Source organism: Lytechinus pictus, chromosome 2 (genome assembly GCF_037042905.1).
Source record: "Lytechinus pictus isolate F3 Inbred chromosome 2, Lp3.0, whole genome shotgun sequence".
NCBI classification, from domain to species: Eukaryota; Metazoa; Echinodermata; class Echinoidea; order Temnopleuroida; family Toxopneustidae; genus Lytechinus; species Lytechinus pictus.
Window position 1 is genome coordinate 60,749,882 of NC_087246.1, and position 25,931 is coordinate 60,775,812.

Below are 25,931 nucleotides of genomic sequence, written 5' to 3' on the forward strand. Positions count from 1 at the left end.
AGACTGTATCAGTGGAATAATGCATATCTTTAAAATTCAATAACTCCTTTATTTGTTATCCGACTTAAATGATCAAATTTCAGCATTTTGCTCTGTAAATTTTACTCTATTTATTGAGATATAAATATCTTCAGCCTGGAGCATCCCTTTAGTTGAAATTCCCTAACTATTCGAAGCTACATGATCATCCTTCCCAGGATTGGCCTGAGAAAAATGATTTCATGATATCTCTAATAATGACAAACTGGATGATCATTTTTACCGATAAACTACATGTATTGCTTCTATTTTTTTTTCTTGGGGTGGAAGTTTGAAAGTTTGTATATATTTGAAAGTTTATTCATTTCCTCAACAACCCGGCCATTCTGGGTATCGGGGTCCATAGTACATTATAACAATTTACAAATCAGCATTTGATTAACATATTCAAAATTTACAAAGAACAAAGATATACAAAATTTGAGTGATATAAAAATTACCCAAATTAAACATGAATATAGGCCTAAAGGAAAGAAAGAAAAATAAACAGACTAAAAAGAAGTAGAAAGTGAAATTTTGAAGGGGGAAAATATGAAGGTGGTGATGGGGGTGCAGAAGGGGTAGAGTAGGAAGGAAAAAGGAAGAAAGACAAATGTCATTTATCACAAGAATGTATCGCTCTCCGCCCCCCCCCCCCCCCCGCGTTCGCGGCGCATGCTGTCAATCCAAGCGATGCTGCATAAACACGGATGACACGTGTGTACGTTGTTCAGATAGTATCCATCCATATCTGCGGAGAAGCCTGGTTGAAGTTTAAATTAACTGAAAACAGGAAGGTAAGTCGAGGCGTTTCATTCTTTATACGTTTTAGATTATCATGACTGAAATTAAAAAGTCTGTCAGAATATTTACATGGTTGTTCTTCTACCTATTGATTCAGGCGCTAGTGCGCTTTCGCATCTCACTGCGAAAAAGGGCAGTGTTCCGAAAGCTACGCACCGGGGCGGCCGGGGCCAGCTGCGCCGGACTGGCCGAGCCGAGCTGTTGGGATGCTCGTGGCGTTCTACACGAGCGGTGCGAAAGCGCAGTAGCGCCGACTTTTGTGCTGGAGACAGACATGACAGAGACAGAGTGTGGTACTGGTAGAATGGCAGTGTATCCTATTGCCGGACACCTTTATTTCAGTGCTTTAAAAATGACAACTAGAGGAAATACAATCAAGAAAAATTCACACTTGCTATTCCAGGCATTATCGTGGTTTATATCATATGTCACCAGTCCATTCACTGTTCACTGCCGTTTCCACTCCCATTGACTTTGTAATTGTACACAACGAGCGCGCACACACCGACACACACGAGAAGAGAGGTGACAAATTTCACGATAAGGCCCTGTTCCAAATATTATGAAAATTATGAATTTGATAAAATTATTTTATATTTACCAATAATGTTGTAACCCGCAAGTGAAAACCCGAACCGTACCGTCCCGTATTAAAAATCCAATAATTTGCAAGCGGGACCAGCTGACCCGTCGGGTTTTAACCCGCAAGTAAATTTATCTTTGAAAAATGAAAATTATTTCTGCAATCCCCACACTATACAGGCTCAAATCACGAAAATATATGCCAACTACTAACCTAGCCTAGGCCTAGAGTGAATTTACTTAGGCCTACAATGAATTTGCAAATTCGCCTTTAGTTTTATTCCGGAGAGAAAATGTATTTGGGGGTTACTTTGTACCCGAAATGGGTCGGCTCTGATCTCGTAATTGAAAGCATTGCGCAATTAACTCCTCGGATCGGAGCCGCAGCTCAGCGCGCGCTAGCTACATGTAGCCCAGGCTGCCCAGCAAAGATCGGCAATGTTGTTTTTCAGTCCAGGACAGTCTACACGGCGACTCACAACAATCATAATTACAATATTCAATTCTATGGGACCTCGTCTATAAAGTAATCAAAATTGAAATAAATACCTTGATAATAATACAGTCAATTTTTTCTTCTCGTATATCTCGTTATTATTTCTTTCTGTTTTTGCATTTCATTTGATATGGCCGCTGAAATTCGATGTTCAGTTTCCCGTCGCCCGCCCGCGTTATGAAATTTGGACCGCGTTTAAAAATCAAATTCTGAAAATAATTCATTATTTTACTATTTTGACATAGATCTAGATTCAGAACTGATATAAAACATTAATATAAGCTTTTCAGTCACAATTACTTGTATATCATGTAAATACCTGTAATTCTTTTCTTGTTTTTTTCTTGTGAATGGAATGACACTGCATGCTCAACCACACCTCGAGCGATATTCGTGCAGGCTCCACTCAACTTCACTTCTGCTACACTACGCTCTACCTACCCGATGTAGCGGTAGTGAAGTGGAGTGGAGCCTGCACGAACATCGCTCGAGGTTTGGTCGAGCTACCTCAATAAATCCCATAGTCTAGTAACCTCGCATTGGTGAGTTGTCATACGGCATATCAGACAAAAAAATCATCAAACAAAACTCAATCTGTTTTACAAGGCCGACGGGAGGCTCACGCACGTACGCATTGGCGCTTGTACTAGCTAGCCAGTCTGAGCTCTGTCTCTCTGCCAGAGCTCTGGGGGACAATTCGCTTTGTAAGGCCTCAATGATGGTGATTTTATGTTTCAGACAGAATTTATATTTCGGGAATATTATTCAAAACTGCCAATAAAGTTAGATGATTTCTTCATTGTCATGTATATTTAAGTTATTAATGAGTTCATTCTCACCAAATTTAGACTCCCCCATAGAGAAATGCAATTTTCGTGGAGATCTGCGTTTTCAAAGAACATCAGGAAAAGTTAGGGTATGTGGGCCTTTATTACATGGCCAAGTACTAGAATTAGATGGAGTAGAAATTAGATATTGAATTCATTTATATCCAAGTTTAACTCATAGTCACACCCACACAAACACACCCACATCCAAGATTCTAAGCATGAAAAAAAACTTTAAAATCATGCAATATTAAACGATAAGTAATAATTAATTTAATAAGTGAACAGGGATTCCTCAAAATACAAAAACGTAGCATTTGAAAAGAGCCCCCGAAATGAAAAAAGTAGCCTCCAAAACGGTAGAAATGGAGACCCTGAAATATTACAAAAAAATGAAAATGGAACCCCCGAAAAAAAATGATTGATTTGCATTTTGCTCCCTGGCTTCAAGACAGTTCCACATAATAAAAGTGCGTTCAAAGGTTACAAAAGGTCAAACTTTCATCTTCTGGAAAATAATGAATAATGAAATCCTCATTATGAGCTGGAAAAAATGGGACGGGAAACTCGACATCGAGTTTCATTGGCCTATGCGATTGCTTTTGACTAGACTGCGCTGCGCTGCACTGGCGCGCGCTCCTTCTTCGAAAGAGCAACTCGATGTATTTATGTCGAACTGTCTCAGTCCTGTTCACTGTTCACAAGACAAAAATACGCCGGCATTTTTTTAAAAGGAAATATCTACGTCTCTAAAAGAATCCGCCACGTAAGAAGCACATGATCCTAACTCAATTTTCATTGTTAATGTTTTTATTATGCGTCGTTACTTCTCCCTTTTTTTCGCATGACGGTCTGCGGGTTTGAGAATGAACTCGGCCCGGCCCGCAACCCGCGATCGGGGGCATACCGGCAGGTTAACCCGTACCGCAATGGGTGCGGGTTACAACATTATTTACCAACCGTTTTCTTTGCATCGCACTTGCCGCATACCCCTCCACGAAAAACAATTATTTTTGTGTGCGACAAATTACATCATGATTCCGGACGCGCGCCGGACGGGTAAAGATATCCTTGATTATAATGACCTTTATGTAAGAACAAATTTTTGTGATTTTTTTCTTATATCAATCATATCATGAGTAAATTCTAAGTATTATTTGCTTTTTTTATATCGAATCTGAGCATGCAGATGTTGGTAATAAATTCGTGTTTGATAACTTATATTATTTTGTCTTGTTAGCTGCATGTTCCATGGCACTTTCCAATAATAATATGCTCGCGTTCGTATCGTGACGCTCATCAAGTTCTATCGATGTGCTGCCGATCGACGGCTCTACTCACGGTAAACCTTGCGCACGGGTACCTTGAGAACTAGCCGTCGACGATCACCCACAATACACCACACCTCATCATTCGATCGAAGGAGTGGACGAGATTGAAATTCAGCAAATCAGGCCCATATTTCCGTGAGAAAATATATCAATTGTTAATACAAAACTATGTTATAGGCCCCCTATGATATTTTAAGCATTTTCTGTAATTTTTAGAAATAATTAGGTAAAAGTCGGATTTTTCGCCTTGTTTTTGCAATCTTGTTCTATGTATTGCTCTGTGAAATTGAATTGCGGAAGTCTTACGGTACGAATTTGTTTTAGAACGCAGTGATACGCGCGTCCGGAAACATAATAGTGTCCGATAATACAATACGTGACTATACTATCGTATTGCCCATACCCAACAATTCATAAATTCAATCACTTCAAACACAATATTGTCATGAAATTCATCAAACTTCCACCTTTAAACATGTTAAATAGTATACAAATAATGCATGCAGCCGAGTGTGTTAGTGGAAATGCAGAAGTTTCTTTAAAGGAGAATGAAACCCTTGAAACCAGCTGAATCCATATCAAAGAGAAAAATCAAAGAAACATATTGTTGAAAGTTTGAGGAAGATTGAATGAATAATAAGAAAGTTATGAGCATTTGAATATTGAGATCACTAATGCCATGTAGATCCTCCCATTGGCAATGCGACCAAGATCTGTGATGTCACACACGTACAACTCCCTCATTGCTTTAGTACTTATTTCACTTATATTCTCACTTTTATAGAATCTATCACAAGGTGAGGTGTTCTCTTTATGAGAGGACAAGTACAGAGGTTTCACAACATTATATCATTGATGAATCGTTTGTCATATGATTAGAATGAGCAAAAAGAGATGTTTTGGGGTATATTTTCAGTGTCCAAAAGGGGAGAGTTGTTCATCTGTGATATCATAGATCTTGGTTGCGTTGCCAATGGGAGGATCTCCATAGCATTAGTGATCTCGACATTCAAATGCTCATAACTCTTCTATTGCTAGTCCTATTTCACTCAAACTTTTGTTGATCTTATTCTTTGATTTTTCTGCTTTCACAAAAGCTAACTTGCTCCAAGAGTTTCATTCTCCTTTAAGTAACCCAGGCCAGAGCTCTGCGCTAGCCTGGACTCCAGGCTGGAGGCTTCTGGGGAGTAAAAGTCATCTACTATACGTAGGCTTACTCCGCATGAAGCCTGGGCCGGGGGATCATTCCTCTCTGTAGAGGCTAGGATTTCCCACGGTTAAAGTAGATCTAAATCACAGATTGTATAAATCGTTTTGAGCCCAAACTAACGTAAATGGGCCAAAACAATATTTCCCCCCCCCCCCCCCCCCGAATTTGATATTTTTGATTAATTTTTTTTCAATAAATAGTAAGGAATTAAAAGAAATTTAAGAGCACGAAAGTTCACTTACCCAGTCTGTTTTGGTCGCCATCTTGAAGTCTTTGTTATCGAAACCTAAATACCACACGCGTGTATAGCTGCCAACTTAGATTTTAAAAATTCTTGCATTGGCCGAAAATATTATGAATCGTAAAATACTTGCATCGGTCGATAAATATCGTTATTTATCGACCGATGCAAGTATTTTACGATTCATAATATTATATTCTCATATTGAATAGCCTTATTCATCTTGAGTGTGGGTTAGAAATTAAAGTTGCAATATTTTGAGAATGGATGGGGTGGGGGATCACTCCGAAAAGTCCCAGACGGAAAAGGGCTATTGAATGGAAATGAATATTAAGAAAAATGAACAGAGGGGAAATGGAAAAATAAACCAAGGAAATGAATAAAAGGACGAGGAGGAGTAAACAAATTTAAAACGGTAAAAAATGTGAAACAATTACGATTATGATGATGATGATCATACTAATTGTAATAATAGTAAAATATACAATAATAATAGTAATAATATTAATTGTAATAATAATAATAATAATAGTAATAATGTTAATAATTTGCACCCCACATTAGGTGGTTATCTTTTGTCCACTCCCATTCTTCAAAAATCCCCTTAACGTAGATTTGCTTCCCGTGACATCCCTGCTCTATTGATAATAGAAAGAACCTATTGTTCTCCCGTGGGTTTCCTTATAGTAAATTCCCATATGGTAGCTTTTAGGCAGATAGCAATAATGATTATGATAATGATTCTAACAAAAACAACAGTTAAGAAAGTAATGATACAAATGATAACGACGATAGCATTAAAGATAATAAAAAACGTCGAAGAAAATAAAAAAATAAGGGGGAAAAGAGTATTTCCGGTGTTATTCCATATACATTATAAAAAATCGAATGATATTCCTTATATATCAATAAATCAATAAATAACAATAAAACCAAAATCTAATCACTTAAAACTACAGGGGCCGTTACACTGAAAATATTTTGTCAGAAAGAGATGGGCTGTGTATAATTAAGGACATTTGTTCAATAGTGTAATAATTGTGGTCTTATAGTTGTGACTATATTGATATAGCAGTGAAAGTTCTCTGTTCATTCAGCATTGATGTACAGTGCGAACAAATTTCATTAACATCGGCACAATGTCAGGTTTTGATGATATCGAGAATTTAAAAGATAGCTCTCAAGCATAATCCTGAACCAAAATGAGGAGAATCGAAAGGAGATAACACATCGTTAAGTATGACTCCGATAATATTTTTCTGTGTCATTGTATTATCGTTAAGTATGATCCCGATATTTTTTCTTTGTCATCGTATTATAAGACTGAATGCTGTCTGTAAATAAATGAGGTCTTCTTACTCTGGAAAAAGAACCTTGCATTCTATCAGGGTAACGCGAAATAGGATGCTCTCTCATTGGATGATTTCACCGACCAGTTTTTGTCGGTGAAATTCGGCTCAGATGTCAAGAGGCCCTGTCTCGCGGTACTCTGCTTCGCTATAGTCCTTGCTTCGCCATGTTCGCTCGGAAAGCAGCCGACAGGGCCTCGACAAGAGGCTACGATTATATGGATGAAGGTCTATCGTGTGGCAGTATCCTGACATCGAGGCACAGACTGGACCCTCAAAGAAGAGTTCTGTCGCGATACCTCTCCTTCTTTCAAAATTCAAAACAAAATGGCAGATCGAGACCGAGGCTATAGCACTAGCGCATATACATGTAGACTTGGTCAAAAATTCGCGCATGCGCCCTACACCCTCGGTACTCGTCTCGATCGGCCATTTTGCTATGAATTCTGAAAGTAGAAGAGGTATCGCGACAGAACTTTTCGTTTTTTTGAGGTTCCAGTCTGTGCCTCGATGTCAGGATGCTGCCACACGTTAGACCTTCATCCATATAATCGTGGTAAGTGCATAATTTCTGTTTTCACAATTTTCTTTCCAAGTTATTGTGACCACAATCTACCCTAGTCCCGTGAGTATGAGTAAATGCACGGTGAGCTCCCTGGGTTAAGGTTTCTTTAGATAGGTGCCACACTGTGCACGAGCCGCTGGCGGCGAGCTCCCAGTGTGCACCATCTGAAGAAATCGAGCTTTCTCTGCATTTACTTTTACTCACGACAGAGCAAGTGCATTATTTGTTTTATAAAATAGCAACACAGAAACAAATTCTTAAAAAGTTACAGTACAGTTTTGTTGGACTTCTACCGGGACTTCTACCGCACTGGTTTGCTTGAGCGTGCAATGTCAATTTTCGTTGCGCACCTTTTGCACTGCCGTGCAGTGCACAAAAAAAGTTGGGTGTCATGTGACGCATATTGGCCAATCGCGATGCTTGAAATAATACACCTATTTTATAATACACAAATACGGTACCTACAAAATAAAGTCAACTGAATAAATTCACTCATAAAATGTCGGCAGTTCACCATAGTCCATACCTCATTTTATTTTTAAATGCCATTTTGGAATCCTGATGAAATTTTTTTTTAGAAAAAGTATACTTTCTGGTTCGGATGGATATTTTCGAAGTTATGACAATTTTTATACCGATATGTGTGCTAAATCATTTGATTTGGGCAACGTAACACAAATGGGGTTCAAGACACATGGACAAATTGCTGTTGAGAATCCATTTTCCGGACACATAACTGGGTATATAGCCCATCAATCCTCAAATTAGCAATAGTCTAGGATTATAACAGAGGCTGCAATAAATCTCTAAATGCAGAGAAAACCAACAACTGTTTGGAATTTCGGAGTTATATTCAATTTCATATATCCTATAATAATGTGAACATATTTTAGAAATTGAGGCACAGGAAATACACTTTGCAAATTAAGATAAAGATCTAGTAACTAGTGTTTTTATGTTTTTAAGCACCTGGATGTAGGCAAAAAAATTTTCTTTTTATTATTATTATTATTTTCAGGGGCTACTTTTCACAACTTACTGTCTAAATATATCATTTGATGAGATTTAACATTGTGATGAATTGGTATTTCCAGGGCTCTTTTGAGTATTTTTGTAGCTAGATTGCCCCCAGCCCCCGCGTGAATTGTTCCCTGCTTTAATGTTTCATTTGATTAATTATCTACTTTCTTACTGTAGGATGGGTTCTAGGCTGAACTATGCCAACAAAGTGATCCTAGCCCCGATGGTGAGGATAGGCACTCTCCCTACAAGACTATTGGCATTGGAATATGGTGCTGACATTGTATATTGCGAGGTAGGTATCTGACAATATACAGATTCTGGATGTTAGGTTGTGTATGTATTTGCCTTTCAGGGTAAAATAATAAACAATGCGAGAAGTGCCTATCCCATTTTTTTGAAGGACCGAGTCTGTATATCTAGCTAGTTCCACATGTAAATGAGCCTAATTCCTTGATGTGCAAACAGATGTGCTTCCCTTCTTTAATATTGGAGTGCTTCTGCCACTACCTAGCTGCCCAAGAAGCCGAGTTATTCATAAACATTAGCTCTCTGTGAAATAAAAACTGCTATTCAAGGTAGATAGATAAGAGAGATGTATAAATACAGTAATTACAAGAAACGCAGTCCTAAATCAAGCAATGCTTAATAAAATACCCAAAAGTAATGCTCTGGTCACAAATACCTTTAACCCTTTGAACCCTGACTTAATCAGGATGGCCGTGACCCTCACCTTGAATTATTTGCAGATATCAAGATCATCTGCAAAATGAAGGAATAAATGTACATGTCAGCGGCACCTTACTCCGCTGGCACACGGCCTTTCCCAGCTGATAATAATAATATTCCGCATTTATATAGCTGATGTTGTTTAGCTTCCCCTACTAACGATAATCTCAAATTTTGTCACAAAATTACTGCTTTGATGGAAGTAAAATTCAACAATAGCATAGTCCGTTTAAAACTGGCCGTGTATTATCGCACAAGCCTAGTAGGTAGGGTTTTATATTTTGGTCATGTTTTATGCTATGACCTTAAAATAAAAGCCAATTGGGATGAAATTATAAACTGAAGTTATCGACTGAATATCTCTAAAATAACGTCATTTTTAAAGGTCACCTGATATTTGAAACCCTTGCTTTTCTAATCACTGGGCTTGAAGCTGGTTTTTCGGGTTCAAAGGGTTAAGAACACTGTACAAACAATTTTATACATGGCAATAAATGGTATTGAATTATTCGTACAGTGTTCATAAAGGTTCTTGTGACTGTAGGATTATTGTATTTTTACCGTAATGCTTTCAAGTGTATTATTGCCCAAAGGGGAAGGGGGGAATGGGTCACTAGTAATGTTAGATTAGCTTTGCAGTAAGGAAGGAGATACAATGTAACTGGATCTATCAAATCATCTCTGTTTCAATTTCTCTTTCAGGAGTTGATCGATTTCAAAATGCTCACTTGCAGGAGAAAAGTGAACGGTAATATATATATATATGTTTTTTTTTCAATTTGAATAATATCATGTCCATGTTATGCCAGACTAATGTCCTGTCACTCACAGCACTAATAACCCTTGACAAAGCCCTCTTATACTTCAACTAATTCAGCAAATTTGTAGGGGTGGACATGATGACAATCAAAGTCATGCAGTATGTACTTCAATGCCTTTGGGGCTTGGATGGCATATTTTGGACTAATGAGGGGGTAATCATAATAAGTGGTAATGGTATGACACATGGTTATGCTTGTAATATTGTTCTTACACATGATTTGTACTATCATCAGCGGCAGATCCAGTCAGGAGCACAAGGAATGCATGCCTCTCTATATATTTCGAGTATTGTCCATTGAACATATCTAAGAATATTATCAATAATCATCTGCACCCCCTCTATTTCTAAATTTGTTAATTCACATATCATATTGCAACATAGTTTGGGGTAACTGTGGTAATACAAAACTTAATTCGATTTTCTTGTTACAAAAAAGAGCAGTTCGTATTTGTACAGGATCACAATATCTCGCTAGATCCAGTCCTTTATTTTTTAAATTAAGAACTTTAAAAATTTCAGATATAAATACATATCAAGCTGCTATCTTCATGTTCAAATACAAAAAGGGAATACTTCCCACTTCCTTTCAAAATATGTTCACAATCAACAACACCATTCACTCGTATCCAACACGAAACTCTGACAAATTTCATCTCACAAATCCAAAACTAATAATAGCACACAAATCAATTAGACATTACGGTGCAGATTTATGGAACAATTTATCACCTGAAATTAAGTTATGCTCTACACTTTATTCATTCAAGGCTGTTTTGAAGAGAAATACACTGTTAAAATATGATACCTAAAATTTCTGTGTGTTACGTACCAACTGATATTACAATCCCCCCCCCCTCCCCTGCACTTGCACTCTCGCACACTTTAACTTTTATCAACATGATTATAACTTCCTCATTTTACATTTTCTTTCCCTATCTACTTTTTTGGTAATATTTCTATTATTTTGTGCAATAAAAGATAAGTCTCTTTTATTGCACTATTTGTCTGATTTTCCTTCCCCTTTCCTTTTGAGGCCTTTATCAATTTCAAGCTCTAAGCTTAAGATGAAGGTCTCCCACATTTCAAAATGTATTAATGTTGATATATGTATATATACATTTTTTTTTCTGCTATTTTGTTTTAACACTAAAAAAAGAAGAAATTTATCAGGTATAAGTATGTTTCAATTAGATTGTATATTATGCATATGTTATTAATTATATCATTTGCTTATTATGTTATGCTAAGAAAAAAAATGATTACACTTGTATATGCTTTTTTTTGGAATGTGGAAATAAATAAATCAAATCAAATCAAATCAATTCCGTTCCCTCCTGGATATGCCACTGTATAAATTATTACTTGATGTTTGTGTTGACTTTCAATTTGATCAATAAAATTTGATAAATAAAGAATATGATTTTAACTAAACATGGCTGCAATTGTCATTTTCATTGACCCTTTCCTTTACCTTTTCTTTGATATAGATGTTCTTGGAACTGTCGATTACATATCAAAGGATGATGTGGTAGTCTTCCGTACATGTTCAAAAGAAACAGATCGACTGGTTTTCCAGATGGGAACAGCGGATGCCCAGCGAGCACTCAAGGTTGCGAAGATGATGTGAGTACAATAAACACAAACGTGACCATTTACCTCAAAATTCACAATAAATCACAATGGAAAGTTTTCTGTAATTGGCAAAAATAATCGGCTCTTTCACTAATAATAGAACATTTCAATTATCTAAAAGAGTGATTCTTCCTCTACCTTCTCACAAACATGTGGAGTCATAACATTCAGTGAAAGCCAAGATGGCAGCATTTTTAGACCATATTTTCATCTGACTACTGAGAGTTTCATTAGGTCTAGCACAGTGAACAGGTATCATGCTTGAACAACCATGAAACTCCAAACCTTGTTATTTCCTTCAATATTCAGTGGATATCTTCCTGCTATTGTCTTTAATTGAATAAAGTAGTTATAATCAATGGCTATTTATGATCAACATCAACAGTTGTGTATCGTAGTTATGACAGTGGTATCTAATTTATTATTACTTTCTTTTTTTTACTTTATTTATTTGACTCTTTATCTCTACTATAGTGAGAAAGACATCTCGGGAATCGATATCAATATGGGCTGTCCTAAGGATTTCTCATTGAAAGGGGGCATGGGAGCAGCACTGCTCAAAACCCCAGATCGTATCAAGGAGGTCAGATATTATTCTTAGTGTAATTGATTTCTAGTATAGAATTATTCATTTTAAAGAGTATCATTGTCAATATATACACGTCAGTTTTCATTCTAAAAAGTGTCAGTGTTGATGGTAGGGTAAAATACACTTTATTGTGAGCAGTTTTGTTGAATGTTCAAAGGTGCTCTCTTTGTACACTTGAAGCAAAATACAACATATTCAATTCAACTTTATACCCCTTTTCATTAAATACTACAGTACTTGGTGAAATAAAATTCACTGAGTTAAAAAGAAAAACATAACATCAACAACGGCAATACATACTAGGAGGAGAACAGAATCAAATTGCCATGACAAGAAAAATTATCACCGTATAACAGAAGAATAAAGAGAGGAGAAAATGGTAGCATGCTGCATACTAGCACTTCATATCAAATCATCATATTAAAACTTCATAGCCCATGATCCATTATGTCTACATCCACACCATGATTTTTGTATGATGAAAAAGGCTATGTTATTATGTTGTTTCTCTTTTCAGATTCTGACAACATTGGTTCAGGGAGTTAAAATTCCTGTAACATGCAAGATTCGAATCCTCCCCAAGGTACGTGATTCCAGCATGCTCTTTTCCATACTTTAAGTTGGGCACACACAATCTGACTACAACACGAGTTTCAAACAAATCGCAGTTTCTATTAAATTTGAAAGTTCCTTGAAGTAAAATCATTTTATTTGAAGTTCGGCATAATACCAGGAATACTCAAATCAGATTTCCATTTTGTCGCAAGCATATATGGTAGGAGTAAAGTCCAAATCGGCTTCAAGTTGCAGCTGATGGTGATGTCATTACTATTTGGGTTTGAATTTGCTTGTATTCCTACAGGGAGGCTCGAAATAGTATGGAAATTTTATTTTGATATTCATCCAACTATGCGGAACTTTGCTGTTGAGATGCAGTTGAACTATTTACATCAAATGCTATTATAATTTGTTTGACAATCAGTTCATGTGGTTTGCGCTGGGCTTATTAACTGATCATACTGATATTAATTTAACATACTTAGTGATATTATAATTACAAAATTGAATAAAAACAAAAAGTATGCGTGAAGACCTCTATCAGACATGGCATGACAAATCTCAGAAACATTTCTGTACAGAGTCAGTAGAATATGAAGCATCAAGAAAAAAGCTGTTGCAGAGGAAATCAGATTGTCTTTTGTCATATTAGACAGCAAACAACAATGGGTCAGTCAAACTTGCAAAAAAAAGTAAGCACAAATTGAAAGAGGCGAGTATATAGTAATCCGCTCAAGTTGTGCTGATAAACACAACATATTTCAACTCACTCAGGAGGTAGTTATCAAGTCATTATAAACATGAGTCATGACTTCATGATAAAAATGGAGATATGGTGAGTTTGCTTGTATTCCTACAGGGAGGCTCAAAATAGTCTGGAAATTTGATTTTGATATTCATCCAACTATGCGGAACTTTGCTGTTCTGATGCAGTTGAACTATTTACATCAAATGCTATTATAATTTGTTTGAAAATCAGTTATTGGAGTGCACGACTTTGGACATTTTGTGGACTTCATTGTATAGCCACACAAAACCAACAATAAATTACCAGTGAAGGTTCTCTGTAAATAGCTTAAACAATAGTAATTAATTAAAAGAAAAGCTTAACTGACAGAGTACATCTTGTTTATAATTCCAAAATTTTAAGTTGTAAAATTGAGTAAAAAGAAGATATAAGTTTCTTTGACACCATTTTGGGGAATTGCATTGAAGTATAACCGGGGGTTGCACAGTTTGCACATCTCCTGCTTGAGTGAACCCAGAATTTTGAACCTTGTATTCTCCTTATTTTTTTTTAAAGCTCTTGCTGAATTTCTTCTGTGTTCAATCAGGCCCTTGAGAGGGTTATTGTTGACCATTTGTAATAAGTTACATGTATATGTGCTTTTCTAAGCTCATTGAAAATCTAAAAATTCATTTTCGGTGACTTATTGTTGGTTGAATGGTCACATAACATGTGTTTTATAAGTGATTTGTCTAGCCATGTGTGAAACATGCACTATATTATTAATCAAGATTGCGGGTTACATATCATATGCACATCAACATAAGAATGACTCTAAGGCACACTGTGTGAAACACCCCCCCCCCCCCTCCCTGATGCAAGAAAGAGGTCCCATCTTGGCTTTCTAACATGAAGGATAAAGGTTTGTGATGGATTGCATACTTCCAGAATGCTCATCATATTGGAATATGAGATGGATGTAAATTCATTAATTATTTAACAAATAATCAATCATCAATGTGCTATTCTGTCGTTACATGCATACTGAAAAAATTAAATTGCCTTTCTCAGTTGGAAGACACCATAGCACTGGCCAAGATGATTGAGCAAACTGGTGTTGCTGCCCTTGCTGTCCATGGACGTCTTACTGAAGAGCGCCCTCGCAACCCTATACATTGTGATGCAATCAAGGCTATTTCTGATTGTATTAGTATTCCACTGATTGCAAAGTAAGTTACATGTAGGCCTACACTTATTTTTATTTCAGTTTTGGATACATAGGCCCGTATTCTGAAGTCGGGTTTAACTTAAACTCAGGTTTAAAGTTGTGGTTTAAGTATGGATAGCCAATTGTTACATAAATCACTAACAGTAGAGATGTAATATTTCACCTCATTTGGCTCTCAAATCATTCAATATTGTGTAGGAAGTATAAATAGATTATTGTCTTCACCATCGATTAATCAGGAAAAAGCACAGTAAACAAGAAATATACAACTTAATACAAATTTTGACACTTTTGGCTTCCCATAATTTTAGCCCAGAGTTAGACCATGGTCTAAGTTATTAAACCTGACTTCAGAATACGGGCCTAAATGTGTAGTTGAATATACAATAAAATGTTGAAGTTACAGGGGCTCAATGCTCTATTCTGGAGTTTGTGATATTGTCAGAGGAGGTATGTTCGAGAAAATGACACTTTTCACTTCCAAAACCCAAGCTTTGTTTCTATATTGTTTTTTTTCCCCGGGCCTTTTTTTTTCTTGGGAGGGGGGGGGGGAGGTTGTATAGTTTTGATAGGTCTCTTTAGGTTTTCAAGTTATGATAACCATGTACATACGAGAGCACACCTTTCTTTGATAAATGGTCTAGTACTATTCACATACCACCCAAGTTCTTCATGTTATCTTGTTATCTTTCTCAGTGGAGGTTCACAAGACATCATCAAATCGTATGAAGACATAGAGAGATTCCGTGAGATGACCGGAGCGTCATCGGTGATGATTGCCAGGGAGGCCCAGTGGAACCCGTCCATTTTCCGAAAGGAAGGCAAACTGCCAATACAGGATGTGATCAAGAGATACATCCAATATGTGAGTTATATACCAACCTTATCGGTAATTGTTAATTGGGTATTGGTATAGTAACGAGACAATAGTGGTTTAATTGGTGTTTGGCCCTTTGCAGAAGGAGATGATGGATGGCAGCAGAACAATAGACAATAGACGGATTACCAGGATGCATAGGGGACACTGTAGCAATAGAACCTGTTCTGGGTGAAATCCCGGTTGATCAATTAATAACAGGATATGACTTTTGTGTTAAAGGAAACCAAAATCCAATAAGATTGCTTGTCTTTGTGGGTTTTGGTTTCCTTTAAATCATAAACCACCACTCAACCAACCCCCCCCCCCCCCCCCCGTACTTATCCCATGGTGTAATCTACCATTATTCTCCAACTCATACACAGATCTGCCAAGTACTGATTTTTTTTTTTTTTTACTGAAAAATGAGAATATTGATGGTTTCATTCAAAATACTGATTTCCAAAGTTCAGTTTTATGTGTTTTCCTATGGTTTTTTATTGAAAATATTTTTTTTTTTCACCAAAATACTGATTTTCAGCTTTTAATATACTGAAATATTCTTGTTGAAGTTGGTAGCTCTGCATACACTGCCATTCCTAAAAGGATGGCTGGATCACAACGTAAGCATAGGACTATTTGACCTCAAACCACTTTTTTTCCAAACTACAAGTAAATCATCCAAAGCCCACAGAGTTTTGTGTACCAAATGAACAATTGTTTGCTTCCAAGTGTCTGTTTTACTCTTCCCTGCATTCTTGCTGTATGTGTGTAGTTCCAAGGTTTTTTTTTCAAGCTGGTAACACTTCAACTTAATGTATTTTCTTTTATTCCAGGCTGTAGACTATGATAATGTTTACACAAACATGAAGTACTGCATCCAACAGATCCTAAGAGATGTGGTCCAATCTGAACAGGGTCAGGAATTACAGCGTTCAAAGAGTGTGAAGGAGATCTGGTAAGGTCTAGAATCAAATGCCTTTTCAATTATTTATTTATTTATTTAGTACATACTATTTAAATAGGGTAACCCCATCAGCAGTCAAATACTGTTGTACTTGGGGGCCCTGTATAACATAAAACAAAACAAAATACAAGCATATATACAATACAAATGGAAAATACAAATCCTAAGCATAAACAGGTATACATCTAATAATGGAAAATTGTATATGAAATTGAGAATAATAATTGAACCCAGAGCTACAAGTAGAAAGTGATAGGGAAAGAAAGATAGAAGGTAAGGATGATATGAGGTAAAGAAGAAAAATAGTGAGCAATATAATATTAATCAATATCCATCAATTCCAAACTGCACGGATCCAGGTTTAACACACCAGATTGACCGTGGTCAGGGACCAACCGAACTCTGGATCTTCTTTCAAATCAAAACCAAAAAGGATTCAAATTGAAAAGAAAGAAAAAAAATAAAAACTCCTAATGAATCCCAAAATAGGCAGGTCCCTAACCACAGCCGTCCGGGAGATTAGATAGCCAGCTCAATCAGAATACATTTACAAAGATTAGATTGGCTAACTTTACATTGATCATGAGCTAAAGTGCCTTACCCTATCTACAGGGATATTTTGAGAGATCATATGGGGGGGGGGGGGGGCTCACAGGCTCCCCTTTGAGATCTCGGCCGTCAACCGTGCGATCACGCTATAAATTGGCAATTTGTCTGGTATATAATACACAAAATGCTATAGTAATTTATATAATGAAAATTGCTGTTGACTATGCCAATTTATGCATAAGAAGTATGCGAAATCATACTTTTTCTCATCTAACTCCCTGAAAAAGGCTCCAAATGTTCGAATTTTCGTTGCAGAAAAACGTTTTGTGATGTTCTTTGCAAATGTGAGAAAAATTGCGATATAGGATCAATTCTTATGTATTATCTTGTTTTATGCAGTTTCTTATGTATTTCTTTGTTTTTTGACCTTTTGTTTTTCATTTATTAATCAATGAACTTTTTGGGGGGACAATTTTGAGATCATAAACAGCATGAAATAAATCCATTTAGACCAGCAAAAGTAGAAGTAATTGACATTGTACACAAAATCACGTTTTTGCATAATTTTGGGTTTAACATGCACTTACAAAATGTTGGGAAATTTCAGAACCGTGTATCCAGGCGTTGCATGGTCTCAAATGATTTAAGATGCGCAAGACTTGAAAGTAAAAAGTAAATGAGGGGATTGTTACAAAATATTGTGTGCCTTATATTGTGCTAAATGTTGAGGGCGCCCCCCCCCCCCCCCCCCCCCCCCCGAGGACAACAAATATTTTAGGACAACAAATATAAACAAAATATTAACAATAAAATGAAAATTATGAAAATCAGAGCAAAAATCCAATACTACAAAATCATGCTTCGGCTTCAAATCTGTTGATATGAAATTTTCACCTTGTTAAGCATGCATTAACCAATCTTAATCTTCTTACTGCATTGAATGTATATAATTTAAACTTAATTTTTCTAAGATGTTCTATACTAGTTTTTGCTCTATCATTTGCCCATTTCACCGAAGAACACAGACTTTGATGTTTAGGCGGAAATTGCATTTTGAAAAACAGCATGCTTGAGATGCTTCTGAAATAGTAAATCAGTTGTATCACGTTGTCTTGTCTTTGATTTGATGACAGTTCAGCATTTGACATGAATGATTACCATGACAAGGTCTTGGCAGCAAGAACAGCAACCATAGAAGAGCTAGATTGCACAGAGATGGCCCCTAAGAAACGGAAGCTGAATGATGGGACCTTCGTCATAGAAGCACCATGTAAACTAAACAGGTAGGTGATACCTTAAATAATAACAATATTAATGTAACCTATAAATCGCCAAAAACACTCTGTAGAGTGTTCAAGGTGCATAAAATTAAGAAGATAATCTAAATGCTGTGGAATGCTGTTCAACACACACAAACTGATGGTCTGCTTGTTTTGGCTGGCTTAAGATAACAAAATAAGCCTTGACCCTGTGCCCTCTTATCATTAACATGAACGTGGTCCTAAATTTAAGCATATTTCTCGGAACTATACACGAGGCCTAAATGGTTACCGACTGGGCCCAGCCTGTTGTGATGAAACCTGATATTGCGTTTTCGGGTTTTAATAGATTTACAACTTCTTATAACTTTTTGATTGAAATCAAAGTCTGAATATCCCTAAATCTACTAGCGAGATGATATCTTTTTTTTAAATATTACTCGACATTTATAATCAATGTTTTTTCAGGTCACATGTCTTCAGGCTGGTATTATGTCCATTCGGGCATTTGCAAGCCCACTGCGTAGCCGGTTTTCCGGCCTTTCAGGTTCAAATGGTTAATAGGAAACGGTGTAAGTTATAGAAAATATTCCTTTATAATATCATTGATGTTTGCAGGAAACAGTTGAGGCTATTCAAGACAACTTACAAGGGTTTGCTGGTAGAGTACTGCCATGCCCAGAGACTACAACTGCCTCGATACACCACAGTAAGTCTTCCAACTCTTCAATGGAAATCACTTTTAGTTGGTAGTACCCTCTGTATTATACTTGTTGTAATGTTCCTTTTATAAGATTAAAATTCATTAATTTTGTCACCTTGTAATATATTACATCAAATACATTCAAAATGTACTTTACAGAGAGAAGTGGAAGGAGGTTTCTGAGGGAGATTTCTGTGAGTGTGGGGTGAATCCGACCACAGGAATGCAGTTGTTAGATTCTTGCATGAAACTGGCGTAATCTATTGTCTTCCATCAGTGTGCATTTGCTATCACCAAACTTGAAATTGACTGTCAAGCACTGGTGTTACATTTTTGCCCTTCTGAACATGCTGAAGGTTGTGATTTGATGAGCCTGGTTAGATCATGGAGTATCCTGGTCAGATCAGGGAATTCCCTGTTCAGACTTAATTATGGATGACGAAAGGGGGGGGGGGTTCATATGCTATACAGTGCAGAACATACAGCAGTGCTGCATGCAAAGTTGGAATGGGTTGAAAAGCGCCATTGTTAATAACAGATTCTGTATTCAAAATCGCTGAATCGAGACAAATTACATTTTTATAGAAGTTAGAACTTGAAATGAGCTTCCTGTTTTGCACATTTAATACAGAATTATACTTTACTGGGGATGAGTTGTAGAGCTGTGTTTATAAGAGACAATTGTTGACATTTCCAAGAGCCTAAAAATTCTGTATGACCAGAGTGCTGATAATGAGAAACAGTATGTAAAAAAAAAGGTTTTAGCCCTTAATTTTTGTATTGGATTTAGGAATGATAATATATTTACATGTTCTTTTGAATTATTTCATTTACAGGAGGAAGATAAAAAGAATAATGTTTTCAGGTCTTCTATTAGATTGAACAATCAGGAATATGCCACAACACTATGGTGAGTTTACTAACTGAAATACAAATTTAAAAATATGATTGGGTAGTATTCTGTACAATGTATAAGTTACTTATAAAAAAAACTTGTCCATGTTAAAATTTTTAATTGTGTTTTATTTATGCTTAAATTAGCACAGTTGATAGATATAAGATAAAATCCTTTTATTTAAAAAGACAATAGAGTTACCTTGCAGACTACCATTTTGCAAATTTTTGTGGCGCTTGCATGATTGGCATCTGAGATCGTGGGGTGGGGGGGGGGGTTGAATCACCCCCTCCCCACGGGCCATACGAAAGCCAAAAATGTGCCCAGCCTGGTGAGGGTTAGAATGCTCCCAAATAGATACTGTAAGAATTGCTTGAAGGTGTTATTAGTCTGCACAAAAATTATTCAAATGCATGCTAAACTACAACAAAAATTATCTTATTTTATTCCATTTTTTTTACAATGAATTGTAGGTTAACAGACACTAAGCACTTGTGGAGTTTAACTATTAAAAAATTGTGGTATTGTTAAAAAATTATTTCAGTTTCAAGTTAAGAAAATCAAGTAGAGAAAACACCTTTGTAAATACATGTGCAAATTTGGGTGATTTCAGTGTTGTGTTAAAGGAGAATGAAACCCTTGAAACTAGCTGAATCCATATCAAAGAGAAAAATCAAAGAAACATATTGTTGAAAGTTTGAGGAAGATTGAATGAATAATAAGAAAGTTATGAGCATTTGAATATTGAGATCACTAGTGCCATGTAGATCCTCCCATCGGCAATGCGACCAAGATCTGTGATATCACACACGTACAACTCCCTCATTACTTTAGTACTTATTTCACTTATATTCTCACTTTTATAGAGTCTATCACAAGGTTAGGTGTTTTCTTTATGAGATGACAAGTACAGAGGTTTCACAACATTATATCATTGATGAATCGTTTGTCATATGATTAGAATGAGCAAAAAGAGATGTTTTGGGGTATATTTTCAGTGTCCGAATGGGAGAGTTGTACGTGTGTGACATCACAGATCTTGGTCGCATTGCCAATGGGAGGATCTCCATAGCATTAGTGATCTCGACATTCAAATGCTCATAACTCTTTTATTGCTAGTCCTATTTTACTCAAAGTTTTGTTGATCTTATTCTTTGATTTTTCTGCTTTCACAAAAGCTAACTTGCTCCAAGAGTTTCATTCTCCTTTAAATGATAGTGGAGTGATAATTGTTATACGAATTTGATTGGCATTTTTTTTTCATTGTTTCCTAGGTGTACAAGTAAGAAGTTTTCTGAGCAAGCTGCAGCAGCAGTTTGCTGCCAACAGCTTGGCTTGTCTCTCCAAAAGAGGGACCCTCGCTCGAGCACTCCTTCAAAGAAGAGCTGTACTGAATCAGGAGATCAGACGGTCAAAAAGCAAGGTCAGGAGGTCAAATCAATAGGTCATGCTAAAGACCAATCCGAGCAGCAGGACAACCTGAATAGCCAGCCTGTCAAAGGGCAGGAAGAGGTTCACAACGGGACGGGGGCAGAATCATCCAGTTCACACACAGCAGGAAATGCTTTCCCCTCTGCTGTGCCTTCACCAAGCAAGGATTGCTCTACAGATCATCAGGATAAAAGATATGTTAATATTGCTGAGCAGAGATGACATAAGTCTATTGCCCTAAATGATATCTGTCAGTAACATAAGTACTATGCAATATACTAATATTTTAACCATACAGGAAAATACATTGCTTGAATCCTTGTGTAATCAGCAATATTTTCCTTTTAAAGTCTATATATTAGAAATAACAGATTGATTCAATTATTTTTTTTAAAGTTTGATATTTGCCAATTTTGCATGGCTAAGGTTGAGGTTACATTTCCATCGCATTGCCAATTTCAATATTTTTAAGATTAATTATTAATCAATCTTAATCTAATTATGATACACTTATCATTATTGAACCAAAGATGCTAATGCAGAAAATTGGCACAGTATATTCAGATTTGATGAATAGGGTTCTGCATTAGCAGCGACACAAAGTGGTCACTATTCTGGGCCCTGTTACATAAAGCTTAGTAACTAATTATTAAGCTTCTTCGTATGATGAATCATACATAATAGTCGATGCAATCAGTTGTAGAAATCAGCCCTATGGTCAATCTCTAAGCTTCATGATACAGGCCCCTGAATAATTAATTATAAAACTTCTTGGAGTTTTGAAGATAATTCACTCCCTTTTTACCATTTTCTCTTGGTAGTACGTGTAATATTAGCACTTCAGTATTAATCTGCCTCATACCTTTAATATCTGATTGCATTGCAAAAGGTGTAAAAGAAGTCTGCGTTTTTATACTTCAAAAGTTCATTTAACCAATTAAATTAAAATCATGATGCCACTTTAACAGCGCCATCTCAAGCCCTCATATGGACCCTGAATCCTTATCCAGCATGCAATATTTTGATATGAAGTCTTAGAATATTTACTCACACAGTGATATGTAACTTCCTTCTAATCTTCTTTAATCGAAGTTCTTCTTCATACCAGCAAGCTTCTGTCAGCTGTATAATACATCTCTTCTCGTCCTGTAAGACACAAATGCGACAATATTGGTGCCAGTGCAGGTTTTGTCTCAGATTTACTCCCTAGGAAGAGATAATGAAGAATATCCTGCCTGTAGATTACTTTTCAGGCTGGAATATTACTATTTTTCAGCTCCCACTTCGCACTCATATTATTTGATTGGTGAAATATGTATCCTAAAGAGATCACTCCTTTTCTGGTCAGCATATTTAAGCTCGTGCTTCGCGCTCGTGATAATTCTGTAGTTGGTTAGATGTTCATCTTTTTAATGAAAGCAGAAACCTGCTCTGAATTTTTTATTTTCATTTCTTCTTGAAATGCCCTAAAGTTTGAGCTTGTGATTCACGCTCGCAACACCTCGCAATAATGCCATTTTAACAGTAATTGACCCCCAAAACGAGTTTTGGGGGCCAATTCAGCCCCCCCCCCCCTCGACATTTTTCGCGATAAATCCGCCGCTAGAAATTTTTTGACCGTGTCGCTCGCTGACTTTTTACTTTCAAGTCTCGCGCAACTTTTGAGACCAAAATTGTGACCCGTGGTTCCGAAATTACGCAACATTTCGTAAGTGCATGCAGACCCAAAATTACTCAAAAACGTGAATTTGTGTACAAATCCAATGCAAATAGTGGTTTTAGCCAAAATTCACAAATGTATCATTATTTTTCCTTTTACTGCTTAAAATCAATTAATTTTATCTTGTTTATGGTCTACATAAAGTCCCCGACAATTTCCATTGAAAAAACAATTAAAAACAAAAAAGTCGAAAAACACAAGAAATTTAGAAAACAATAGAATACATTAGAAAATAAATGTTTTTTTGAAATTTTTGAAAAATGGATTTCATCAGATGCCTATCTAGAGTATGTGAAAACAAAAGTTAGCATAGGGGCATTATTTTATAAATTAGAGCAAACTTGGGATTTTATGCATAAATTAGCATAATTAATGAGCAATGAGATTTTTCGCAGAATTTGATATTATAGTTTTGTAGATAATGCCATGGGTAACGCGCATGCCAATTTTCGTCGCGATCACGCGATCGACGGCCGAGATCATAAGGGGGGGCTGAATCAGCCCCCCCAGTCTTCTTAGGCGTCGAAATAGCCCAGTCTATTTAGGGTTAAAAAGTAAAAGGTAAAAAAAATTGCTCGCTCGCATAGTTTTAGAAATTTTGTTCCATCCGCTATTCGGCCCCCTCAAAAATTTTGGCTCATTTACGCTACTGCTCAACACACACACATTTTTGTTGTTGCTTAATACAGAAAAAAAAAATACAGTCTAACGTTACAACAATGATTAAAACTAACTTAGACAAACTCAAAGTCTTAGTCTCAAACTTAAGTCTAGATCTAGACTTAAAGAAATGTGCAGTAGAGATACCTGCACAGAAGGCCATCTATATGTAAACACTTTAGATCGGACTTAAAATTAAGCCAAGATAAAAATGCGGGCCACCAATATTCTTATTAGGAGTTCCGAATAATATGAAATACACACATTTTGTATGAAATACACACATTTTGGGTTACTGCAAGCCTTGTGTTTGAAGCAAATGACAAGTCAGTTTCAATTTGTACATGTAGCTTGTCACTAGACTCTTTGAAGATTTGATATCGAATTCTCTTCAAGTTCTTCAACAGTGGCATTCACAAAACTATTGGACCTTTAATTTTTCAGATTTTACATGTTTGAATACACATCATTTTCCCCAAAAAATTAAATCACAGAAAAGTCATGCATGTACAAATGAGCAGTGCATGTAATGTGTGTTGAGTGTCAGTAACTGCTGAAAGAACAAAGCAAACTAAACGTTTCACTGTTGAAACTTGTGCATTCCATTTGAACATATAAAGGGATATAAAGAGCTAAAATATCAATGAGATATATAAGTCCAAGGTTGAAAAATGAATGAAATTGAGGATACCTAGTAGTGCTGTTGTTGGGAACAAAAATCCATGTACTGTACATGTACAACGAAAACAGTCAAGTTGCCAGAATTCATAAGCAAATACATGTAACCATCATAATCTATACGTCGGTTAAGTCTCCATGTTCTGTTCAAATATTAGTCATCAATGTACGTGCATTCTCCAGTAAACATATCTGCTTTGAGACACCATAAATGAAATGAATGATCAAATATATTATTCATTTTCTTCACTGTCATTATTCACAAGCTGCTGACCAGAGACTTCCTCCTGAACCTGATCAAAGAAGGCAATGACGTCATCCTTCCTTTGCCTTACCGATGACTCCCATTCATTCAAGAGCATTGTCTTGATACTCTCATTATCCAGTGAATCAATTAAAGCAAGAACATGAGATGCGATAACTTCTTTTGGTTTCTTATGTCACTGTGCCATGCGTGTTCTGCCTCAGTAACAAACACAGGATTCACCTCGCTCGTAACTTCTCCGGAGTTGATATTAAACCCGCGACTTCCAAAATGCTGCCTCCTCTTGGTTGCCTGTTCCGTCAAGTTGACAAGTTGAGCATCAAGCTTCTCCAAGCTCACAGATGTGAAAGAAACCTCTGAGAATGGATCCTGCAAAAAATGGCTGCTTCTCAAATGTGTCCTGCAGGCGGTGACCTCCTCATTATGTACTTTATGACTGCTTGTGTAAGGCTTTACAGCTTCTGGATCATCACTTGTCATTCTGCCAAAGACTGCAGACCTTAACTGCAATAATAAAGAGAAGAAACAAAATAAGCAATTATAAAAGTGACTTTATATGCCACAAAAAATCTGTAGCTTGCCTTTCAAAGTTTCAGCAACTGCATGCATGTAAATATAAACTACATGCACACTATAGTGCATGTTTTCCCCCAATTAAAGACTTTGAAATTACATGTACATGTACATGTACACATGGGCGGAAATCTGTTACCAAAGGTAGGGGGGACCAGGGGCTGGAAACTTTGACAAGCAAAAAAAAAAAGAAGGTCTTTACCCAAAATGTAAGTTCATTTAGTCCAAAATACATCAATTATTTTGATTGGGAATGTATTTTTATCCAACATGAAAGACCAAAAATAGTAGGGGGCATTTGATACGTATCCCCCTACTAATTTTGGTAGGGGGGACGCGTCTCCCCTGGGATTTTCGCCCATGCATGTACATGTATATGTACATAACTTCAATAACATAAAGTATCCTTCGAATTGTCTTATTACAAATTATCCATTCTTTAAGAGCATGAAGGGAAATTAAAGAAAACATGCAAAAGAAACAAAACAAAAAGGGAAATATGACATCTGTACATTTATGTCATGGGATGCAAATAACAATGGAGAGTATTTAAGTGTTCTGAACAGGTAAGCTTAAAATTCATCATTTTTATTTCATCACATTTTGATTAAGTTGTCAGTGTTTAGATTGTTGAATTTGTGTATAA

At 36.4% G+C, this 25,931-nt stretch overlaps 1 protein-coding gene across 1 annotated transcript; it reads left to right on the forward strand.

Annotated features, from left to right (window-relative positions):
- The first annotated feature begins 697 nt into the window (after positions 1 to 697).
- On the forward strand, positions 698 to 21,770 carry LOC129253863 (tRNA-dihydrouridine(20) synthase [NAD(P)+]-like). The gene is made up of 13 exons (XM_064095297.1): positions 698 to 815; positions 8,621 to 8,738; positions 9,875 to 9,920; positions 11,483 to 11,618; positions 12,102 to 12,210; positions 12,734 to 12,799; positions 14,573 to 14,730; positions 15,426 to 15,594; positions 16,422 to 16,543; positions 18,235 to 18,384; positions 18,979 to 19,069; positions 19,900 to 19,973; positions 21,233 to 21,770. Exons 2-13 carry the CDS (start codon positions 8,622 to 8,624, stop codon positions 21,609 to 21,611), a joined length of 1,617 nt encoding a protein of 538 aa, XP_063951367.1. The 5' UTR covers positions 698 to 815; position 8,621; the 3' UTR covers positions 21,612 to 21,770.
- Positions 21,771 to 25,931: the final 4,161 nt, after the last annotated feature.